The following is a 20,321-nucleotide window of genomic DNA, read 5'->3' on the forward strand; positions in this document are numbered from 1 at the left end:
AACAGTTCCAACATCTTCCGGTTTATCCGTCATAAATAGTAGTGGCGAAACTCACGACTTGGGATAAAAGAAGCTCACTGCTCGATTGATATTGACACATAAATTAGGCTAGGTTGGTAGTGTGCGCTCCTTCATTGCCTTCTTCTTCTTGTACGACCTTGCTCTGTACTTCGCTTTGTATTTGCGTCGAGTCTCTCTCCAATGCCAAAGCTTCTGCAAGTGGGACCACTCGCGCCCCGGCAGAAGCTCTGCCTGAATACGCTTCCATACTGCTGCATCATCAAGACATGCGCCGCGCCCAAACATGCTCAACCCACGTGTGACTTGCTCTACTTCATAGTTGTTGAGAGGTGAGGTTATCAGCATTACTTGTCTCTTGACTGGGTTATCTGGGCAGCGTCGCGATGAGAGATATTTAACACGAGTTTGGCAATCATCCTCTTTTCGATGCGGAAGTAAATCTTTCGAAAACTGCCCGACCTCATTGCTGCCGTATTTTGCCATCGTTATTGCAAGCAAAAAATCGTCTCCGGCTGTCCACGAAAACCAACCTGGACGTAAACCTGAAGCTGAATACTGTCGTCCTTGAGGGCGAGTCCACATAGCTTGAGATATTTGGGGATTGTGAAATGGTTTGAAGCGAGCGAGTACGTTACCGGGCATCTCCTCCAGGTTTGCATTTCTGCAGTCGCTGATAAATTGCTCAAGCAAATCAAGAACCGGAAGATTGTACGCTGAAGTCTTGCAGGTCTCATATTTGAACGCAGCGTTTCCGTCTCGATGCAGAAGCTTTTCAGAAAATGCCTTCAACCGTGACAAGTTGGTTGCCAGTGCCTGGTGGTATAGTGCGGACACTTTCTTGTTTTCTACTAATCCTCGCAGCAACACTTCGGAACGATTTGCGGCAGCGTTTGCAGTCGAAATGTCTACGGTTTCATTCGCGCCGCTTTCAAAACGTGGCTCACGAGCACTTCGTGAAACCTTCTTCGCCTTGGCATGAACAGCGGTAAGCAGCTGTACATGAATGGACATTTGTTCATGCAACATGTTCACACAATGGACGGGAAGGTTGATGAAAGGTGCGTTTGGACTTCCAATATACGGAGTAGGCACGCTTCGGTTCGCAGATGGACCTGTTTGGCTCCTTAGTGTGTTTGAAACGGCTCCGTTAACGACCGGATGCGGTGCAGAGGCTGCCGCAGCTGGTGCGGAGGACAATGTTCGTGAAATTGGGAGGGCACGGATTGATCTATTTGATTGCCTCGGCTTAACAGTCTGGGAAGCTCGTGAATGACGCGTTTGTCGGCGTAGCCCTACCGTGCTGTTCGAGAACAACTGAACCAGTTCTTTCCGAGAGACTTGCAAATCATCTCTATATTCAAGAGGGTCGTCTTGTACTCTAGCTGACTCTCGCAGGTAGTCGAAATCATCATCATCATCCAAAGCCCAACTTGGGGGAGGTAGTCCCCCAGGAACATCACGGCTGCCTTCGGTAACTCTATCTCCCGATTCCGCCAGAATGCCCATGAGAAACTGCTGATACTCATCCGGAGCGCCTTCCTTCCCATCAAATTCATCGTCCTCATCGTCCTCATCTTCTTCTTCTTCTGCCTCGCATCCAGATTCATCCGAATCTGCCTCATCTAGTTCGTCCACTTCTATGTCATTTGAGTCATGGAAATTATCGAATTCAATAGTGTCATCAGGGAGATGTATATTTTCATCTTCATTGTTTTCATCAAATGGTTCGGAATCCTCCCGCTCGTCTTCTTCGTCGGTCGAGTCAAGATTATCAACCTCGAAGTCGGGATCATCTAGGTCAAAGTCTGGATCTTGGCCAAGCTCGGGCCCTAGTGAAGGTAGAGATGCATGGTTGGTAGGATAAAGTTCGGATGGTCGCGCTAGGTCATCGAATGCTCCGTTTCTGCTTGCAATTCGTCGGGTGGACTGTTGAATGCGTGGGTCGTTCAGAATATGGTTGAGTTCGGCTTCCGACCGACGCGTGGTATCAGGTGCTAGCTCCCCTTCATTGATGTCTACTAGGCCATTGTACTGGTCATCGTCATCTTCATCTGCAAGTACGTCTGCATTAGCCTCAAAGTCAGGGTCGTCCTCAGAGTCCTCCTCGTCGAGTTCATAGCGAACATATCCCTTCGGAACAGGTTCTCTATTTTCCCTTCTCCCGGAGGACTGGCTTCTTTCGGAGTTGAGGCCTATACCTTCCGCACAAACTGCGAAACGGCCACGCTTCTTCACAGGTTGTGGAACCTCAGCTCTTTCCTCTCGCGATGGAAACTCGGAGGACATGCCCGTTCTCCTCTAGCGGCATCTTCAGCATACCCGTGAAGACCTTGACACCTCAACTCATGTCGAAGCCCGCGCAGAAAAGTTGCAATCGATCCAAGCAAATTGTCAATGAAAATGCAAGCTTTTTCCCCTTCACGGATAAGATAGAGCAGTGTTTCTCTGCGAGAAGTGGGGAAGAGAGCGCATCTTTCAGCGGAATAAAAAAAAACACATGCCGCCATGTGGCCAGATGTAAGCTTTGCGCGAGCTATGACTGGATGTACGACGCAAATTTACAGTTTCATTGACACGTACCGGAGGTATACACGTGTTACTGAGGTGGATGTTAATTGAGTCCAGACAGTGTGTCGACCCAAGCCTGAAAGCGAGCCCTTTTTGATTTTTGCTCCAACCTTTCTGCTCTCAGTGAGTGTGAACGCTCTCAAAAGGGTCTTTCGTTATTCATGCACTAGGTCGTAGTTGAACATGTCATGCTTACAAGCAAGACATCTCTGTTTCATGAAAACCGTCGTCTCGCAAATTTTTTCTCGACACTGAAGATTCTTGATAAGGAGTTTTCTCCAAAGGGCTTGAAAACGGCTTCGCTTCAAAGTTCAGCTTCGCAGACTTTGGCAAAACGAAGAAATAACCAGAAGTCCTCGCCAGGCATGGAGGATTTCTGGGAGTTATTGAAAGCCACTGGTGCACTTCTATTTATCCTATATCGTTGCACTGAGTTTGGCGTTACAGTCCCTAGTCTCCTAACGAGTGATGGCTGCATAGGGTGTCATTTCGTATTCTCAGAACCAACATCACATAAACTCTATGAAAAAAATTGCGATTTGCGCATTTGTTTATTTTGTATCCAGAGAAAACAGCGAAGCAACAAGAACTCTAGTAACAAAACAAAAGGGGTATCGAACAGAGAACGACGTCGAGCTTTGAATATTCAACAGAGAATCGTTCTCAAGTTGCTCGCAAACTTGTCTCTCTACTCTCTGCAACGCAAGTTTAAAGATAACCAGCTCCGTGTACTTTCTGTAGATGCAAAACTTTTACACTGGCGTAATGCAAGACGGTAACGCAGGGAGCGTTGAAGAAACAGTGAGTAACACTGGCTTCTACAATACTAAATTTTTGCGTTTTCCAGTTAACGACTATCCGCAAATGGAACAAAAAAAACACCACCTAGAATCTAGTATCTTTGCAATAGGAAATTAGACGATATGCGGCCTGCTTCCTTTGAGCATAGCTTTCTATTGCAACAATAGTTACGTCAATTCTGGAATCTAGAGAGTCGCATTTATCAGCACTGCTTCGTCATATGTGCCTGTACAGATTCCTTCTCGCTTGGAGTGGGAGTAAGGCTTTTGGAAGTACATTCCGATCAAGAGGACAAGAAAGCTAGACAATATGGTTATATATTAAACTGTAGGCGTGACTTTGTCTGTGATCTAATGCCTCAGAACATCTAAAACGCTCCTGTCATCGACATTTTAGAAACTGATACGCCTTCGAGCGTATTTTTTATGCACGCAAGTCCAAAGTCTTCCGATTCCTTGGAAGCATCACTTCGCTCCGAAAAGTTGCTCAAAGCGTACTTTTTGTTCATCCACGAGTTCTCCACAATCCATGATTTTGTTCCATAAATGGCAATATCTTCTAAGTGCAAGAGCTGATGTCTTTTCTAAAGAGAAGCCTTGGTGCAGGGCTTTTGTGTGGTCGGTATTATCGCAGTCAGATGTGTGTATGTGATGGTCTTGTAGCGTAGGTCCCCTTCGAAGGGTTACTCATGCATGAGGGGGCGCAGGGCGTACACTGTAGAGGTACAGTACTTGTACCTGTGCTGTACCACAGTGGCCCGTATGAGCCGTTCGGGAATCTTGTAGGAACACCGTGCCACCATTGAAAAGCATCTATTGTGAAGCAGAGCTGAATTAAGAAGTCTTTGCAGGGAAATTTCGTTAAAAACACAACCATAATTTGATTGAGTTTTTTGGAAGTCTGAGATGATATTTAGACTTTGTTTTGACACACCCAGCAGTATATCGACAAATTCGTCAGCTCTTTCCGCATTCCAGAGACGGACGTCTTTCTGAAACGGCGTTTCTCGTTGCATCTTGGGGGCCATCCCGTTGGTATTGGGAAGAAACAGCCAGTCAGATCGGTCTGAGAAGGTCTAGTGATGGAAGAAGAGTGTGGAAGAAAGACCCTATCGAATCCCTGGCTTCTATGAACATTGGATGTGCGCTCTAGTACTGTAGGGAAAAGTGATGGGTACTGACTGTACAGGATGACGGAAGACCACACTTGCTTTGCTGCATTGTTATTCGCAAAAAGAAACCCGCTATTGTAGGCATATCAAAGGAGATCCCCAGTTGTACCTGCTAGGCGAGGCGTGGGCTCTGCTCCTGAGGCTCTCAACTTATGTAAGAAATTTCGAAATCCTTGATCGGCGGAGTTTCGAGGACTCAACAGGATCGCACTCCACACATTTATAGGTATGCGAGAGCGGCGGAAGGTAGAGGTTCCACATTTTCTCGCAACGTTGACAATCGTGGAGATTACTTCGCTTACGCTGCGTGCATTGTGTCAGGCTGTTCCGAGTCACAGGCAAGTATACTGGCGTTATTTTAGAAGCATGGGAGCGGTCATTTGAAATGTTCTCGGCATGCCCGTGAATCGTATTGCGGTAGCTCCAGCACAACCTTGAGCCGCACATTCCGTTATGGGCGTTATGCCTGCAAGTCGTCCTTTGCTAAGGGTTCGCAGGCAATGAACATGTCAGGACTAGGGAATAGGTCGCAGTCAGAGGACAGCGGTCAGTTGACTCACATGATTCTAAAGTGTCCCCCTAGTACCCTTCACAAGAGGGCCAAGGCATGGGCAGGATTTCCTTGCAATTGGGATCCAAGTCCTGCCAAACAGAAGCCCGGAAACCGGACTGCAATTTCTGTTCAAGGAATCGCTTTAATCTTTACAACGCTCTGGCGATCCCGGAGAACACAGCTCTCATCGAACCTGAGATAACTCGACCAGAGGCTCAGTTCTTTGAGAATGTCAGAATATCAATTGTTAGTGAGGTATCGTCTTTTGTCCAATGCAACCTACAAGCATCCTCCACGGCACCTCTACAACTCCTCTTTGGGGTCACCACACGATTTACCATCCTTTGGAGGCTCTGTGCCACACTGCCCGCTACTCTCATTAGACTCGTCTTTCGGTTCGCTCGCACCATTGTCAGTTTCATTAGAGTCCCCCGCGCCTTCTTTTTCTGGTTCTTTAACTTCCCACTTCGGCAACTCTGAAGAGAGCTTCTTAAACCTTCCGTCACCGCCAACAATCCTATCCAAGAAAGAGGAAATAGCGCTCTTGCTTGGCCCATCCTCTGCTTCGAGTGCGGCATACTTCTTCTTTCTTGCACGCATCACAATGAAACCGCCAACGTCAGAAGAGATGCCAAACAGCGATGCGAAGTCACGTCCCCCGTCTATGGTGCTGTCTAGTATGGCGAATGCCATGTTATCGTATTGGTACTGCTCTGCAATTGGCTTCAAGTCCCCGAATAAGGTATGTGTTCGGCCACCAGGCACTAAGGCCAGGCCACACATGCGCCCGTCATTTCTCGATCCGCATTGTTCCTCGTATGCTTTCGTACCACTAATGATAGACACGTCGCCTGAGTAAGCTTTCGGCTGAGCGAAAACCTTTTCTGCAGGTTCTTTTTCGGCAGCCGGCTCACCTGGTGGGATGTCCTTGTTACCTACAACGCTCTCAAAGAAATTATGCAAAGAGGTTGGATCCATGGCCCCAGAGAACAGTGATGCATGTTCGGGGTCGCTCTCTCCAGCCTTGAAGGAAATCAGTGCCGGATAAGACTTCACGGAGTATTTTTTGACAAGATCCGCGGCATCAGTTTTGCGGACTTCGCCAAAAGCAACACGTCCCTTGAAACGAGCGGACATTCCCTTGTACAAAGGTGATGTCGAGCTTTTATCGGTAAACAGCAGTACATGGGGAAGCCTGTGATCATCCTTGAAGAATGCGTCAAGTCCGGAAGGCTTAACCCTCGCGACGAATGACGGCATGACGTACTTGACCTGGTCGACGAATGCCTTTGCAGAGCGTCCCGCGTTGTAATCGGATGGTCTGCGTGCCGCGCTGCCATCCCCCTTGAAGATCTTGAGGGTCGGAAAGCCTTTGACACCAAAGCGCTGCGCTAGTGAAGAGTGGTCATCGCAGTTGATGACTCCCAATTTGGCCACGCCGTCGAGTTTCTTCGCGGCTTTCGTGAATGCAGGTGCTGACGATTGGCAATGGCCGCACCAAGGGGCGTAGAATTTGACCAACCATGTTTCGGTCGACTGCATGACCATCTTGTCGAAGTTGGACGCGGTAAGCTCAACCACATGCTCACCGTACATGCCCGCCAGACCTACTGTGGCACTCGAAGCTACGATAAGCAGCAGAGTGAGCGCTTTTAGCACTCGTCCATGTGACAGGGTCTTCATTGGAAGGTTTGCAACCTGCTCCGCTTGATCTCGACGAGCTAGTAGTTCGACGCAGTGGATATTCTGTCTTGGTAGCGAGTGCGGTGGCTAAATGAAGACGAACAAGGTTTGGGTAATCATGAGATGAGTCAAGCGCTCCCGATACAGCAGCGAGAGAGGTCGCCAGGGGTGCCGCAACTTCTAAAGTACTGCTCTCCTGGGATATGTCAAGTAAGCAGCGGAATAGATGCCCTGTGATGCATTCGAAGAATCGAGTGTGAGGAATCGATGCTGTTGTTTTTTAGAGTTTGCCGGGCCCACAGTGATTGAAAGAGTCAATCATCTCTCCAAGATCTAAAGGATTCGCTTGATCATTGGTTAGATGGAGGTCAGTACAGTGTATAGGGCCAATAGGAATCAAATATACGCGTTTTTATGATCTGCCAGCAATGTCCGCTGGCATGGAAGGGTACCTTCCCTAAGAGCATCCCCACCGGTACGCAATCAAATCATCAAATAACAACACTTGGCACACTTTTTCTGTAATTTGATTGGCTCCCTAGAATTTGGTTGTTTCGTTATTTGGCTGTTTGATGCTTCGGAAAGAACTACCCCACCGGTGAGAACCAAATGAAGTACATTCCCCTCGTACTCACCATCGCATCCTTGTACTCACACTCGTACTCACCCTCGTATCGCACCCTCAGTCGTAGTCGCACGCTCACTCGAAACCCATCCCGCGACCTTCTCCCTCGCCACTTTGTCTGCACTCCTTCCCTCTCACCTCCACCGTGGACAAAGACAGACTGCCGGCGCTGTCCTCCCTGCTCACGGACAGCACGCGCTCCCCACGCAACCGCGAGCAGCGCGATCCCGGAGAGAACATACGCGCCGGCGGCAGCGGTGCTGCGGCGGATGATTGGCTCGACAGCCGCGAGCGACGTTCTCCTGCGGCTGCTGCTGCTGCTGAGCAGCGAATCGCACTGCTCTAGCACTGTCTGCGCTTGTGAACCTGTCGGAGGACGAGGAGCCGGCGGCTCTGACGCACGCGGACGCGGTGCGGCTCGCAGCGCAGGTGGTCCTGGACGCGGACGTCGTCGCGCTGCACGCGGCGCTGCTGTCCAACCTGACGCGCTTCGCGCCGGGCGTGGACGAAGCGGAGGGCGCGGACGGGTTTCGGGAGAGGGGCACGCTACTCGTGCTCGTGGAGAGGGTACCGAGTATTCCGAATGTGCTGCGGCTGTCGAATGCGTGCGCGAGCCAGGAGGGGAGGGACGTCCTGTTGGTCGAGGGGAGGCAGGCGGAGAGACAGCTGTTGACGAGGTTGCTGAGATTGCTGGAGGCGGGGGAGGCAGAGAAGAGGCTGGCGGGGGCGAGCTGGGTGCGGAACTGCGCGATGGCGGACGAGTGCCATGATGTGTTGGTGGGGGTACGGCGGCGGTGGCAATGTGCTTGGGGAGGTCAAAGGAGGTGGGACGGGAGGAGATGGCGGAGATTCGCGCCTGGTTGGTCGAGGAAGTGTTGTTGTTGTGTAAGAGCCGGGCGGGGAAGGACGCGCTCAGGGATGGCGGGGCCGTCGACGTTCTGGAGGGATGGAAGGGGGAAGAGCATCAGGGATGGCGGGGCCGTCGACGTTCTGGAGGGATGGAAGGGAAGAGCATGCACGCCGTAGTGGGCATTCTGGATCGGCGGGAGACACTGGTAATCTCGAGGCAAATACCGCATCGATGCACTTTTTGGTGGGAAGCCGTTTCGGTCGACCAATAGAACGTGCACAACTGGATTGTCAAGGGTAATCAAACAGAGACTACCCGAACCAAATTCTTGATATTTGGTTCCGATTTTTAGATCGACACCAAAAATTTGATGATTTGGTTGCACCGGTGGGGATTTCAATCGACATCAAATCATCAAATTTTGGTTGTTTGGGTATTTGATTCTACCGGTGGGGATGCTCTAATGACTTAAATTGGCAAAAGGCTCAAATAGACAATTTTGAAATTAGGGCATCTCCACCGCGGCTCTAAATCGTGGTTAGAGCATCTCTACCGCAAACGTCTATTTTGAAAGGGAGATTCTGTGATTGGGGCGGTGACAGCTTGCAGAATTAGACAATCAGGGGCGTGACAGGGGAAAAGGTGGATGGCATGGAGGGTGAACAGGAAGCGGATGGACGGCTCCGTAGGTGATTTTCATATGTCACCATCGTTTCCAATCACAACGGAAAATGTCGCATTTTAGTCAGCAGAATCACCCCTTAAGCCGTGAGGGACAATAAAGAATCACCCCGTAATCCCACGTTGTTACCCTACCCGCGAACGACCTGCTCCTGGTCTCGATAATCTCTTTACTTCCGCCTGATTCACCCTGCATTCTGCCCTGCATTCCCCCACGTCACCCTAAGGCCGCTGCTCAAACCAGACAACCATGTCGCCCCCAACAGTCCCAGACCTACCGAAAACGGCTTTGCAGGCCCTCCGTCACTTTAATGTTGTGGAAGAAAATGCTACGACCATCCTACAACTTTTTTGCTTCATGGGAGCGACTGCCCCGATATCAGCTGTTCGAAAAGCTTTCCGCCATCTCGCTGCCTTGGTTCACCCGGACGTCTGCCGCGACGATCCCCGGGGGGCGACTCGAAGCATGCGTACATTGAGTAGGGCAATGGAAATGGTAGAAAACCTCGTTGCCGTTGCTGTTAACGAGAAAGACATCTATCACGACAGAGATTTCGTCTTGCGGGGTCATCTTAAGTTTTCGCTCTCTGAAACAATCTGGGAGCAGGAGCTGCGGGTCTTCGAGAGACGTGCCGAAGAGATCCGTATGCGCCAAGAAGCTCCAACTACAGCGCGCAATCTTACACCAAACTCCACAAACGAGCATGCTCGCGCAGCTGCTCAACAGCAGAGGGAGAAGGAGGAGCGGCAAGAGGCTACCGCTCGGAGGGTGCGTGATGCACACGCGCGTGAAGAAAGGGCGCGTACAGCTCCCGAGATGGCAGAGCGCGAGGACGGTGTAGTATAATGACCGGCGCGAGCGCGCGGAGGTCATCAGACGGCCGTGTACGGTATACACGTGGGCGGTTGTGCCCACGTGTAGCGAGCGCGCGCGCATGCCGAGCAGTCGTAATCTGGCGTACGTGTACAGTAGTGCACGTGTCGTCCGAGCGGTAGTCTACGCGTGTTACGAGTGCGCGTTAGCACACGTGTCGTCCTTGCGGTAGTCTGTGAGCAACACGCGTGTACAGTAGTGCACACGTGTAGTAGCAGCGTCCGTGCGGTAGTAGCAATTATGGCGCTACCTTTTTAATTGTGTACAGTACCCGGCACGCACTAGGCGGCAGGTACTGTACTACTGTACTGGGACAGGTGTCCGAGGCGTCCCTCTGCGGCGTTAAGACCTGGCACCCGTCCCACCACTAAACGGGGGCAAGCTCGCCCCTGTCCCTTTCGCGCCTATATACGTCCGTTTCGGTTGTCTATCGCGCGCGCTGGCTTCTAACCCGTTACCGGTCGCTCCCGTTCACGCACCACGGGGCGACTGCGCGTAACCGGCCAGTGAGCCACTCCCTTTTCGCGAGCTCGTCCGATCGGTTCAATTAGCGCGTCGCGTCCACGCCGCGTGCTCCCTCGCTAAAGCCTCCGCCTCTCACCCAACCCAGGGCGGAGAGGAGTTATCCCACATTTTGGTACTCTTGTGGAGGGGATAACTCTTGAGGTTGAGCCGCACGCGTAGTCGCTCGATCGCGCGCAGAACCGTACGGACGGAAAAGGTTGAGAAATCACCGCGTCGATCGCGAAGCGTATTCGACGATGAACCGACCGGATCAAGGGGGAGACTCCGCCTCCGGGCGTCTGAGCACCCGCAGTGGCAGTGGCGCACCGCGCCCCCGGGTGGAGAACCCGGAAGCCCTGCTGCGACTGCCACCGCGACCGGGCCGCACGCGAGCGTCCGCATCGGATGTTACGCCGGCCGGGTCGGCAGGCACTGAGAATCGCGTCCAATGGATGGTCGACGCGATTCAGCCGTGCATCCAGGCCTGGGTCGAGGAGTTCCTCGCTACGGAACTCCCCCAGGTAGCGCGCGTATGCCTCGACCGAACGGTGCCCGCGCTCGTGGACGCGCACGTACGCAGCGCGATACCACCGCTTTTGGACGAACTTCTACCCGCTCAAGTCCAATGCGAGGTGGTGACCGCGCTCACCACTGTGGATGAAGAATCCCCGTCCGGTACGGCTCTAAAGGGAGCGATCAGCTCCGCCGTGGCCAATCGTCTGGCCAGGACCTTCGCCGGAGCAGGAGTCGACGCACGCGAGCAGCGCGACTCAACCGCTCCGGATTCTACGCTAACGCACGCTGAACCGATCGGCACCGCACCCGGGATCGGTACAATGGCCCCTCACCCGTAGGGTAAGACCATTTACCTCCCACCAATTTATGGTGCTACAGGAGGGCCCACAGAAAATGGCCCTCCCGTACTCGCCGATACGGCTGGCCCCCGCGGGACAGAAAACCGCCTGGGGCGCTTCGCGACAGAAAAGCGACAGCCGTATCGGTCGAGCAGAAGAAGCGCACCCGGCGCTCAAGGCTACACCTCGGAGGGTACAGAAAACCCCTCCGAGGAAGAAGACACAAGACGTCGCCACAGGGCGACGCGCAAGAACCGCGACGGACGCTACGCGCGATACCGCGATGCCGGAGGGGTCGGTTACCCCTCCGATGATAACCGCGAAGGACGCTACACGCGATACCGCGATGCCGGAGGAGGTGGATACCCCTCCGATGACGAGGACACCGAGTCGGACGGATCGCGCAGAAGCGACCGCAGAGGTCGCAATGCGCGCGACCGACGTCGGTTCCGGCGAGAAGACTCGGACCTGGACGGCTACAGTAGCCCCGGCGGAGAAGGAGACCGCCATCGCAGGGGCAGAGACCGCCGGTCTGCCCTGAGGCGGGATCCGAAACGGTTGCCGGTGATCAGGCCGCTGAACGACCTGTTCACCAAGGCCGTCGACTACCGCACGTATCGGCTGGAAAATCGCAGCGCGCGCTACGACGCGAGTACCGCACGGCGAGATAACCGTTATCGGAAGAAGTTGGACATCCAGCTGAAAACCCACACGTTCGGTGGTCAAGATCCAATCGCGGTGTTAGGGTTTCTCGCGCGCTTCAAGATGGCCTGCGACCAAAATGGGGTCAGCGAAGGCGCGGCCGTATGGTGTTTCCAGTTCTATGTGACTGGGCAGGCTCACGCCTTGCTCCAGTCCAGGCTACACGGGAACACCATGGCGGTCGATGCGGAGCAGCGCGATATGTTCGAAACCTACGCGGAAGTTGTTAACTTTTTATTACGCACGTACGCGACTGACGAAGTTATTTCCGAAGCGGTCGGTGATGTCATCTCCTTCCGTCAGAGCTCTAATATGACGGAGGAGGTGTACAGTAACCAGTTGTGGGACAAGGCGTTGCGCTGCGGAACCGTATTTTCGGACAGGCGCTTGAAGTCCCTTTTCGTTGAGGGACTTCTGCCAGCGACGTGCGCGCAGGTGCGGAATTATCTCGCGACGCATCCGGGCGTGGACTACCAGGCGGTGGCAGGCCACGCGCAAGCGATAGGCGAGACGCACCGCTCGGCTCGAAGACAGGCGACCTCGCTCGCGTCACCTCAAGCACCGTCCGATTCGGTGAGAAGGTTCGCGCGTAACGCGCGGACAAGGCCCGTGCTGTCGGTCGAGTCCCTTTCTGAACTCCCGACAGCGCGCGGAACCGAAACGGAGGAGATACTGGCGGTGACGGACCAGTCGGCGACGCCGAGCTCGCTTAGCTCGCCGCCGACTAGCTACCATCCGTCACCTGCCTGGTCCCCGGCGGGTGCACCGATGGCGCCCGCCCAACACGGTGACGCGCGCCCACATCCGTACGGAAGGCCAGTACAGAACCAGCGGGTCCAGTTCTTCAACCAAGGATTACCCGGACCCCCGCCGTGTCGGTTCTGTCTGGACCTGACCCACCGACAGGAGCAATGTCCTGTGGTGGCGGATAGCGCGCTGCGTTCGAAGCTTTTGCAGGCCGGCGAGGCCAATTATCAAAAGCTTCGGATCCGTCAAGGTCTCCGCCCAGATTCGCCGTTCGAGCGCCAACCGCCGACCGCGTGGCGAAATTCGCGTGCGCAGGCTCCCACGGGCATCAACGTGGTCGAGCCGCGCGAGACCGTCCAATCGGAAGAACCCGCGCTACCGCTGACGGACGAGGGGCCCGAGGACCTTGGGTTGACGGGGGGGGCCGGGGAGGACGCGTAGAGGCGTCGACGATCCTCCCCGTGCCAAGCCTCAATAAACAAGGCACCCCGTCGACCGCTTCGGTACGCGCGCAATCGCAGAGCCGAACGGACGAAGCGGCAATTTGCTTCTTCAAGAAGCAAAATTATAAGGTCACCGCAACGGTCGGACAACGACGCGCGATGATGCGCGCCATCACGCCAGTTCTAGATTCGGGCGCCGGCCCGAATCTAATCCACCTACGCTGTGTGGCAGAACCGTGGCGCGCTGCCATCCAGTCCACGCGGAGCCCGCCGCTCATCGACGCTTCGAATAGGTCGATGAAGGCCCTCGGCGAGCTCAAGCTGTACGTCCGGATTGGTGAGTTCGTCGCGCGCGTACCGTTCTTGGTTGTCACCAACCTTGCGGTGGACTGTATCCTCGGAACCACGTTCCTAGATCCCCACGTGAAGGCGATCCTGCCACCGCAGAGGAAGGTGCTGTTCAATCATGCGCCGTCCGTAGCGCTGACGGGAGTCACACCCTCGAGGCACGACCGCAAGATGGCCTCGAGGTAACCGTCGCAGCAGCTCCCACAGGAGGAAAATTCGGCCGACCGGAAGCGCGCGCAGTTCCCGACGAACGTACCGTCACGGAAAATTCGCGTGGTCAAGGGGGTCACGATACCCCCGATGACCCAAGCGATGGTACGCGTCGCAACACCGGTTGGGGGGCTTTGCTTCTTGCAAAACCACCCCAAAACTGCGCATAAGAATTTATGCCTGATGGCCCAGGGGGTCATGGACCTCCTCCCGGGCGAGCCGTTTACGGTGCTCGTTAGCAACTTCGGAAACCGCGCGGTCTACGTCCCCAAGCATACCGTTGTGGGTCTCGCGTTGCCATCCCCCGCACACATCCTGACACTTGGCGTGTCGGCCCCCGGAGAGGCCGACGCTAAGGAAGGGGGAGGGAACAAAAATAATTCCTCGACCGCTACGGAGGAACAGGCGCGACGCGAACAACGAGTTACGGACGATGGCAGAATAAAATCCTCCACCGCTACGGAAAGATACGCGCGTCGCAAAGAATCCGCTACGGACGAAGGCAGGATTAATTCCTCACCCGCGGGGGAAGGTGCGCGACGAGAAGGACCCGTTACGGACGATGGCAGAATTAAATCCACCACCGCTACGGGAGGAGGCGCGCGACGCAAAGAACCGGAAACGGACGACGCCCACAGTGGCAATCCTTCTAACACGGATGAGCGGACCGATACGGACGCGGAGAAGACCCGCTCGTGGGAAGAGGACGTCCATATTGGTGCAGAAGACAGTACCGTCTGGTCGGAAATTATGGACATGCTGTCCGAGTTCAAGGACATGTGGTCCGGCCACTTGGGTAAGATCGATGCTACGAAGCATCGCATCGAGCTGAAGCCCGGTGCGAAGCCGATCTACCAAGCACCCTACCGAGCCGGACCCATCGCGCGCGAGAAGGAGAAGAAGGAAATCGACCGCATGCTGCGCGCGGGAGTCATCGAACCGACATCGGCCGAGTGGGCGAGCCCCGTGGTCTTCGTCCCTAAAAATGACGGGACCATGCGGTTCTGCGTGGAATATCGCAAGCTAAACGCCGTTACGGTTCGCGACTCCTACCCACTACCGCGCATGGACGAATGTATCGACTCGCTCGGCGACGCCACTGTCTTTACCACGCTAGACTGTAATAGCGGGTATTGGCAGGTGGAGATCGCCGAGGAGGACCGCGATAAAACTACGTTCGCGTCGCATTCGGGCCTCTACGGCTTTCTACGCATGCCGTTCGGTCTCAAAAACGTGCCCGCGACATTTCAACGAGCGGTCGACATCATCCTGTCCCGCGTGAAATGGGAGACCGCGTCGGTCTACCTCGATGACGTCATCGTCTACTCGCGCACCGTTACGGAACATATGGCGCATGTGCGCGAGGTACTACGGCTTCTACATACCGCGGGCGTGTCGCTAGGATTGGCGAAGTGCGCATTTTTCGACACCTCCGTGACCTATCTCGGGCACGTCACCCGTCCGGGACGGTTGGAGGTAGAGCGACGCAACGTCACCGCGATCGAGCGCGCGCGCGCGCGCGCCTACGAACCAAACGGAACTGCGATCCTTTCTCGGGATGTGCCACGTTTACCGACGGTTTGTGAAAGGATTCGCGAAGATCGGCGCGCCGCTGAATAAGAAGACCGGCAAGAATCAGTCCTACGAGTTCGAGATATTAACCGATGCGGAATACGCGGCGTTTGAGGAATTGAAGCGGCGCCTCGTGTCGCCGCCAATCCTCGCGCTGCCCCGCTACGGACGGAAATATACGCTGGACACCGACGCGTGCGGACACCAAGTGGGTTGCGCCCTTCTACAGGAGCAACCCGATGGAGGTACTCGACCGATCGGATATTGGAGCCGCGCGTTGACCGACGCGGAGCGCAATTATACGACTACCGAAAAGGAATGCTTGGCCGTAGTGTGGAGCATCCTCACCCTACGGCCGTACCTATACGGAAGCGCGTTCAACCTCCGCACGGATCACGAGGCCCTACGCTGGGTCCTCAATTTAGCGGACAGTTCCGGTCGGCTCGCTCGCTGGCGCCTGCGCTTGGCGGAGTACGACTACGACGTACAGTACCGCCCAGGCGTCAAGCACCAACTCGCGGACGGCGTATCGCGCTTACGTATCGACGGAGGAGACACCGAACCGGTCGATGATGAGGTTCCGTGCTTCGTGGTCCAGTACGATGAGGGCAGCGAGGCCCTCCTGGACAATGTGCACTGGGACCCGCCGCAAGACCGTCCGGACGATTGTCACGCGCTCGCGATAACTCCCGAGGAACGCGACGCTGCGTCCATCTCGGTTGAGGAATTTATACGCGAACAAGCTGAGGACGCCTTCTGTCGCTTCGCCGCGGAAACCGTCGGGACGCCGAACTCGAAGTTCGACATCGACCGTTACAGATTTCTCGTGAGGACGTCCCCGCTGGACGGGACCCTGCAGCGCGTGGTACCGACTCGGTTGCGCCCCCGGGTAATGTACCTGGCACACCATCCGAGGTTGGCAAGTCACCCGGGAGCGACGCGTATGTACTACACCCTTCGCAGGGAGTACTACTGGCCACACATGGCCAGCGACCCGTTTTCGACCGTACGGAATTGCACCTCGTGTGCTGCGACCCGTGGGACGCTTGTCAAGAACCAAAAGGATCTCAAGCTGTTCCCCGCGGCGGGCCCCTTGGAGTTTGTCGCGATGGACCTCCTGGGGCCCCTGCCCAAGACCGCGCACGGAAAACCAACACGTGTTGGTAATTACCGACCGGTTCTCCAAGCTAACGCGCAGTATTCCGCTCCGGACCACAACCGCTTCGGTCGTCGCAAATGCGTTTTTGGACAACTGGGTCTACGTTTACGGAGCGCCGCGCTACGTACTAACCGAAAATGGCCCTCAGTTCGCTGCGAAATTCTTCGACGCGGTATGCGCCCTCCTGGGGGTGCGGCATTATCTCACGACGGCCTACCACCCCCAGTCGAACGGGCAGACCGAACGGTTCAATCGCACGCTGGTGCAACGCCTCCGGCACTACGTGGAGGAGCACCAGCGCGATTGGGATGACTACGTGCAGCCGCTGACCTTCGCGTACAATACGCAGGTCCACCGGTCGACGGAGACGACTCCGTTCGACCTGGTGTTAACAAGGCCACCGTCCGGTTTAATCCTCCCCCGTACTGTGCCGCAGGACGCGGGGACCCATCGAGAAGACCCGCGGACCCCGGTGCAGTACAAGCGCGCTACGCTGCGCAAGCTTCGCGACGCTCCCGACCGCGCTCGGACGAAATTAAACGCATCGCAAAAGCGGTACAAGGACGATTTTGACAAGAAGGTCCGCTTCCGTCCGGTCATTGTGGCGGGCGATTTTGTCTACGTTGATCGCCCGCCCCGCCCGTTGACAAGCGTCGAGCGACGCACGCGTGCGCAAGGTACGACCGGAACGGACGAGCTCTCTGTCAGACTTCTACCAAAGACAGAGGGGCCGTTTCGCATGCGCTCCGCTACGGACACCACGGTCCTCGTCGAGCAGGACGGTGTGGAGAACCGCGTGAGCATCGACCGCGTCACGAAAATGCCGCGCAGGCCGGGGGATACTGTCACCTCGGCCATTCCATCCGCATCGGACGTACAAGCCGCAACGCCCCGCGCGGAATACGTCGTTGACCGCATCGTCGGACACCGTATGACCCGCGGCCGCATCGAGTACAAGGTTCGCTGGTACGAGTACGCGGCTTCCGACGATACCTAGGAGCCCTCCGAGGGGCTCCCGCAACCTTTCATCGACCGATATTGGCGTACGCGCCAAGGACGGACAAGCACGCTCGCGTAGCGCTTCTTCCGGCCTCGCATGGCCGAACCGTCAGGACGACCTCGCTCGCGCGCGTGGCGAACTGCCGCCCGCGTGCGCCAGAAGGAAAAGGCAAGGAACACCGCTGATCGGCTCTGTTTACTGTGGGCGAAGCCCCTAATGGGCTACGCGAAAGGGGGCGACCAACGGGTTGGGGCTCAAGAACGACGCGTGCGCTTAGCCGGCGGAGCCGCCGCGGCATCTTCGGGCGTGGGGCGCGAGGCCCCGACCGTAGCGGCAGGCATCGGCGGCGCCGTGAGACGTTGGCTGACGACCGCGAGGATGTCCTGCACGCTGCGGAGCTTCTCTTGATGCTCGACGCGCTCACGCTACGCCGCGGTGGAGGCCTCTCGGAGCGCCGCGACGGTCGTCTCCAACTGCTTGACTTGGTGCATCCACTCGCGCGCCTGCAGCAGCGCCTGCTCAACCGACGAAGGAACTGTTGCCCCCTCGAAGGAGCAAACGTACTGCAGGGCAGTGAACGCGGCCTCCTCACGGAGGCGCTCCGGGGAAGACCGGCCGGACGGTTGCGGAGCGGGAGGAGGCGGCATCGGAACAGGACGATGATCGCCTGCGGTACCGGTCACCACGCTGATGTGTGGGGGGCTTGAGGTGGGGGCCGAAATTCCCACGACACCGGGGGGTTCTCTTAACCCCTTCGGTGAGTCGTTCTGGATCGAAGCCACGCGAGCGGATCCGCCGCGGGCCGGTACCGCGGTCTCGACGACGCTTCTCACCGCACCGGTTCCTGCATCGCGCGGCGGCGCGACATCGGCATCGGCAAGCAAGCCGCCCGTGTCACCCGCGTCGACTGTGTCGACTGCGCCGTCCACGTCGACCGCGACGGTCGCGTCCACTGGACCGGTGGCCGTGCTGCCACCATCGGCACCGGTCTCGGCCTCGGCTGCGGAGGGCATCGGTAGGGTACACCGCTTGTTCCAGCTGAACCACACGAAGTCCGGCCGGCCGCTCCAATCCATACCCTCGGTGAAGGCCAACAGCTGCGTCGCGTACGTCGCGTTAAACGCTGTACCCTCGAGGATCTCCGGGATACCGACCGAGCGGATTAAATCAATGAGCCCCGCCGAGAGGCGGAAGAGCAGGCCGCGCTCACCGAACGGTTCCTCGCGCCGCGCGATCAGCCGCGGGTCGGGACACTTCGTGAAGAACGGCAGTCCCTCGCGAGCGGCGTGTAAGAAGCACAGGAAGGCCAAGACCGCCCATTCGGAAAGCATGATCGCGTGCACCAAGACGCGCGTTCGCTCCGTTTCCGCCGATTCCGATCGGCCGAGCGGCAACCAATGCGCCGCCACGTACGCCATGACGCTCGGCGTCGGTACGCACAGGTACTCCGGCGCCTCGAACGTCGACCAGTTCGTCCGGAGCGCGGGGTACAGGCCGCGCCGCGCGGCGCTGGGCACCGAGAAAAACTCGGTGCTGTGCCACATGTGGAAGAAATCGTCCACCCGGCACTAGCGCAGCCGACTCTCGCGCGCTGCGTCCTCACCCCACCGCGCTCGGTTCGTAACGCTGTACCAGCTGTCGAAAGGCCGCGGAAAGGCCACCAAGCGAACGTCGGGCGCGAGGCCCTCGTAGCGGCGATACCGACCGAAGAGGTTCAGCAGCGAGACGTAGTACTTTTCGTCGCCCTCGCAGCGGACATAGAGCAAGTCACTGCCCGTCGTGGCCAGCGTCCGACACGGAGCGTGACGTCATCGCGCCTTCCACGGGCGGGCGCAGTTCTCTTGCGCCACGGCACCGCGTCTGGACGGAGTCTTGATCGCACGCACCATCGGAATGGCCGGGAACCTCGCCGCGTCCAGCAAGTTCTGCTGAACATACTCCTCGACCGTAAGCGGAGGCTTGCGGCCCGCGGCGCGTCGGCGAGCGCGCCGGCGGCGGTGGTCCATCGAGGACCCGGGCCACAGCGACCGTACGGAGCCGACACCGCTGCACAGCCAGGCCGGGGTACTCGGGGCGGTGAATACCCGCCCCAGCGACGTTGTCGCCCCCCGTCCGGCCGGTGCAAGCGCTACGCTACTCGACGGCGCTGCGTCCGGCGCCTCGGAAGCGGCCCCTATGAGCGCCGTGCCCGCAGCGGGCAGCGGCGACATGGGAGGCGGCGGCAGCTCCACGGGGAGCCCCGGGTCCGCCTCGACCGTTCTTGGAGCCACGCCCGCGAGGGGCAGCGGCGAGGACTGTGTTGCTTGGGAGCCCAGCGGTGGCGTACCGACCGGTACGGGCGAATCAATTGGCGCTTGCGCGGGCCCCGCCACTCCAGTGGACAGTTGCAGGCCGTCGCGAAGGCGTCGCCGCGGTTGGAAGGTGGGACCAACCGGCGCCGCTGCCGGAGCCCGAGGCGGGTTCAACCGCTGTCTGTACGCGCGCACAGCAGAAGTGTCACGATGACCGTCCATAGGTTGGTTGAAGAGCCGCTGTAGGGGGATGTCGTCGTCGGTGTCGGAGGACGTTTCTGAGTTCGCAGGGGAGTGTTGGGGAAGAATTGGGAGGTCAGTGTGGATCGCGTGGAGAGAATCGGAAGACGCGCTCTCCGAATCGGATGAACCCGCGGCGTTATATACCGCCAGCTCGCTGACGAGCCAGGGGGCATGATCGTCCGCACGGAGGGGTTTCTGTCCCCGCATCGTGCGCGATAGAAGGAAACGTCCGGAACGGACCCGCGCGGTCGAGTAGAGGGTCGCTACGGGGACGTAGCGAAAGATAAGGGGAGAGGTCTGTAGTATAATGACCGGCGCAAGCGCGGAGGTCATCGGACGGCCGTGTACGGTATACACGTGGGCGGTTGTGCCCACGTGTAGCGAGCGCGCGCGCGTGCCGAGCGGTCGTAATCTGGCGTAC

The 20,321-nt window shown here is 56.9% G+C and overlaps 3 protein-coding genes; 1 reads left to right on the forward strand and 2 right to left on the reverse strand.

Moving 5' to 3' along the window:
* Positions 1–108: 108 nt before the first annotated feature.
* On the reverse strand, positions 109–2,307 carry CHC_T00003235001 (hypothetical protein). The gene has a single exon (XM_005714654.1). It carries the CDS (start codon positions 2,305–2,307, stop codon positions 109–111), a length of 2,199 nt encoding a protein of 732 aa, XP_005714711.1.
* A 2,933-nt stretch (positions 2,308–5,240) lies between these two features.
* CHC_T00008968001 (Putative protein disulfide-isomerase, PDIA-2 Endoplasmic reticulum lumen) lies at positions 5,241–6,797 on the reverse strand. XM_005714655.1 is given in 2 exon segments: positions 5,241–5,417; positions 5,418–6,797. The coding sequence occupies 1 exon segment, from the start codon at positions 6,795–6,797 to the stop codon at positions 5,418–5,420; it is 1,380 nt and encodes a 459-aa protein (XP_005714712.1). The 3' UTR covers positions 5,241–5,417.
* An 894-nt stretch (positions 6,798–7,691) lies between these two features.
* Positions 7,692–8,192, forward strand: CHC_T00003236001 (hypothetical protein). Its single transcript, XM_005714656.1, has one exon. It carries the CDS (start codon positions 7,692–7,694, stop codon positions 8,190–8,192), a length of 501 nt encoding a protein of 166 aa, XP_005714713.1.
* Positions 8,193–20,321: the final 12,129 nt, after the last annotated feature.

Source organism: Chondrus crispus, genomic scaffold, assembly GCF_000350225.1.
Source record: "Chondrus crispus Stackhouse genomic scaffold, scaffold_180, whole genome shotgun sequence".
Lineage (NCBI taxonomy): Eukaryota > Rhodophyta > Florideophyceae > Gigartinales > Gigartinaceae > Chondrus > Chondrus crispus.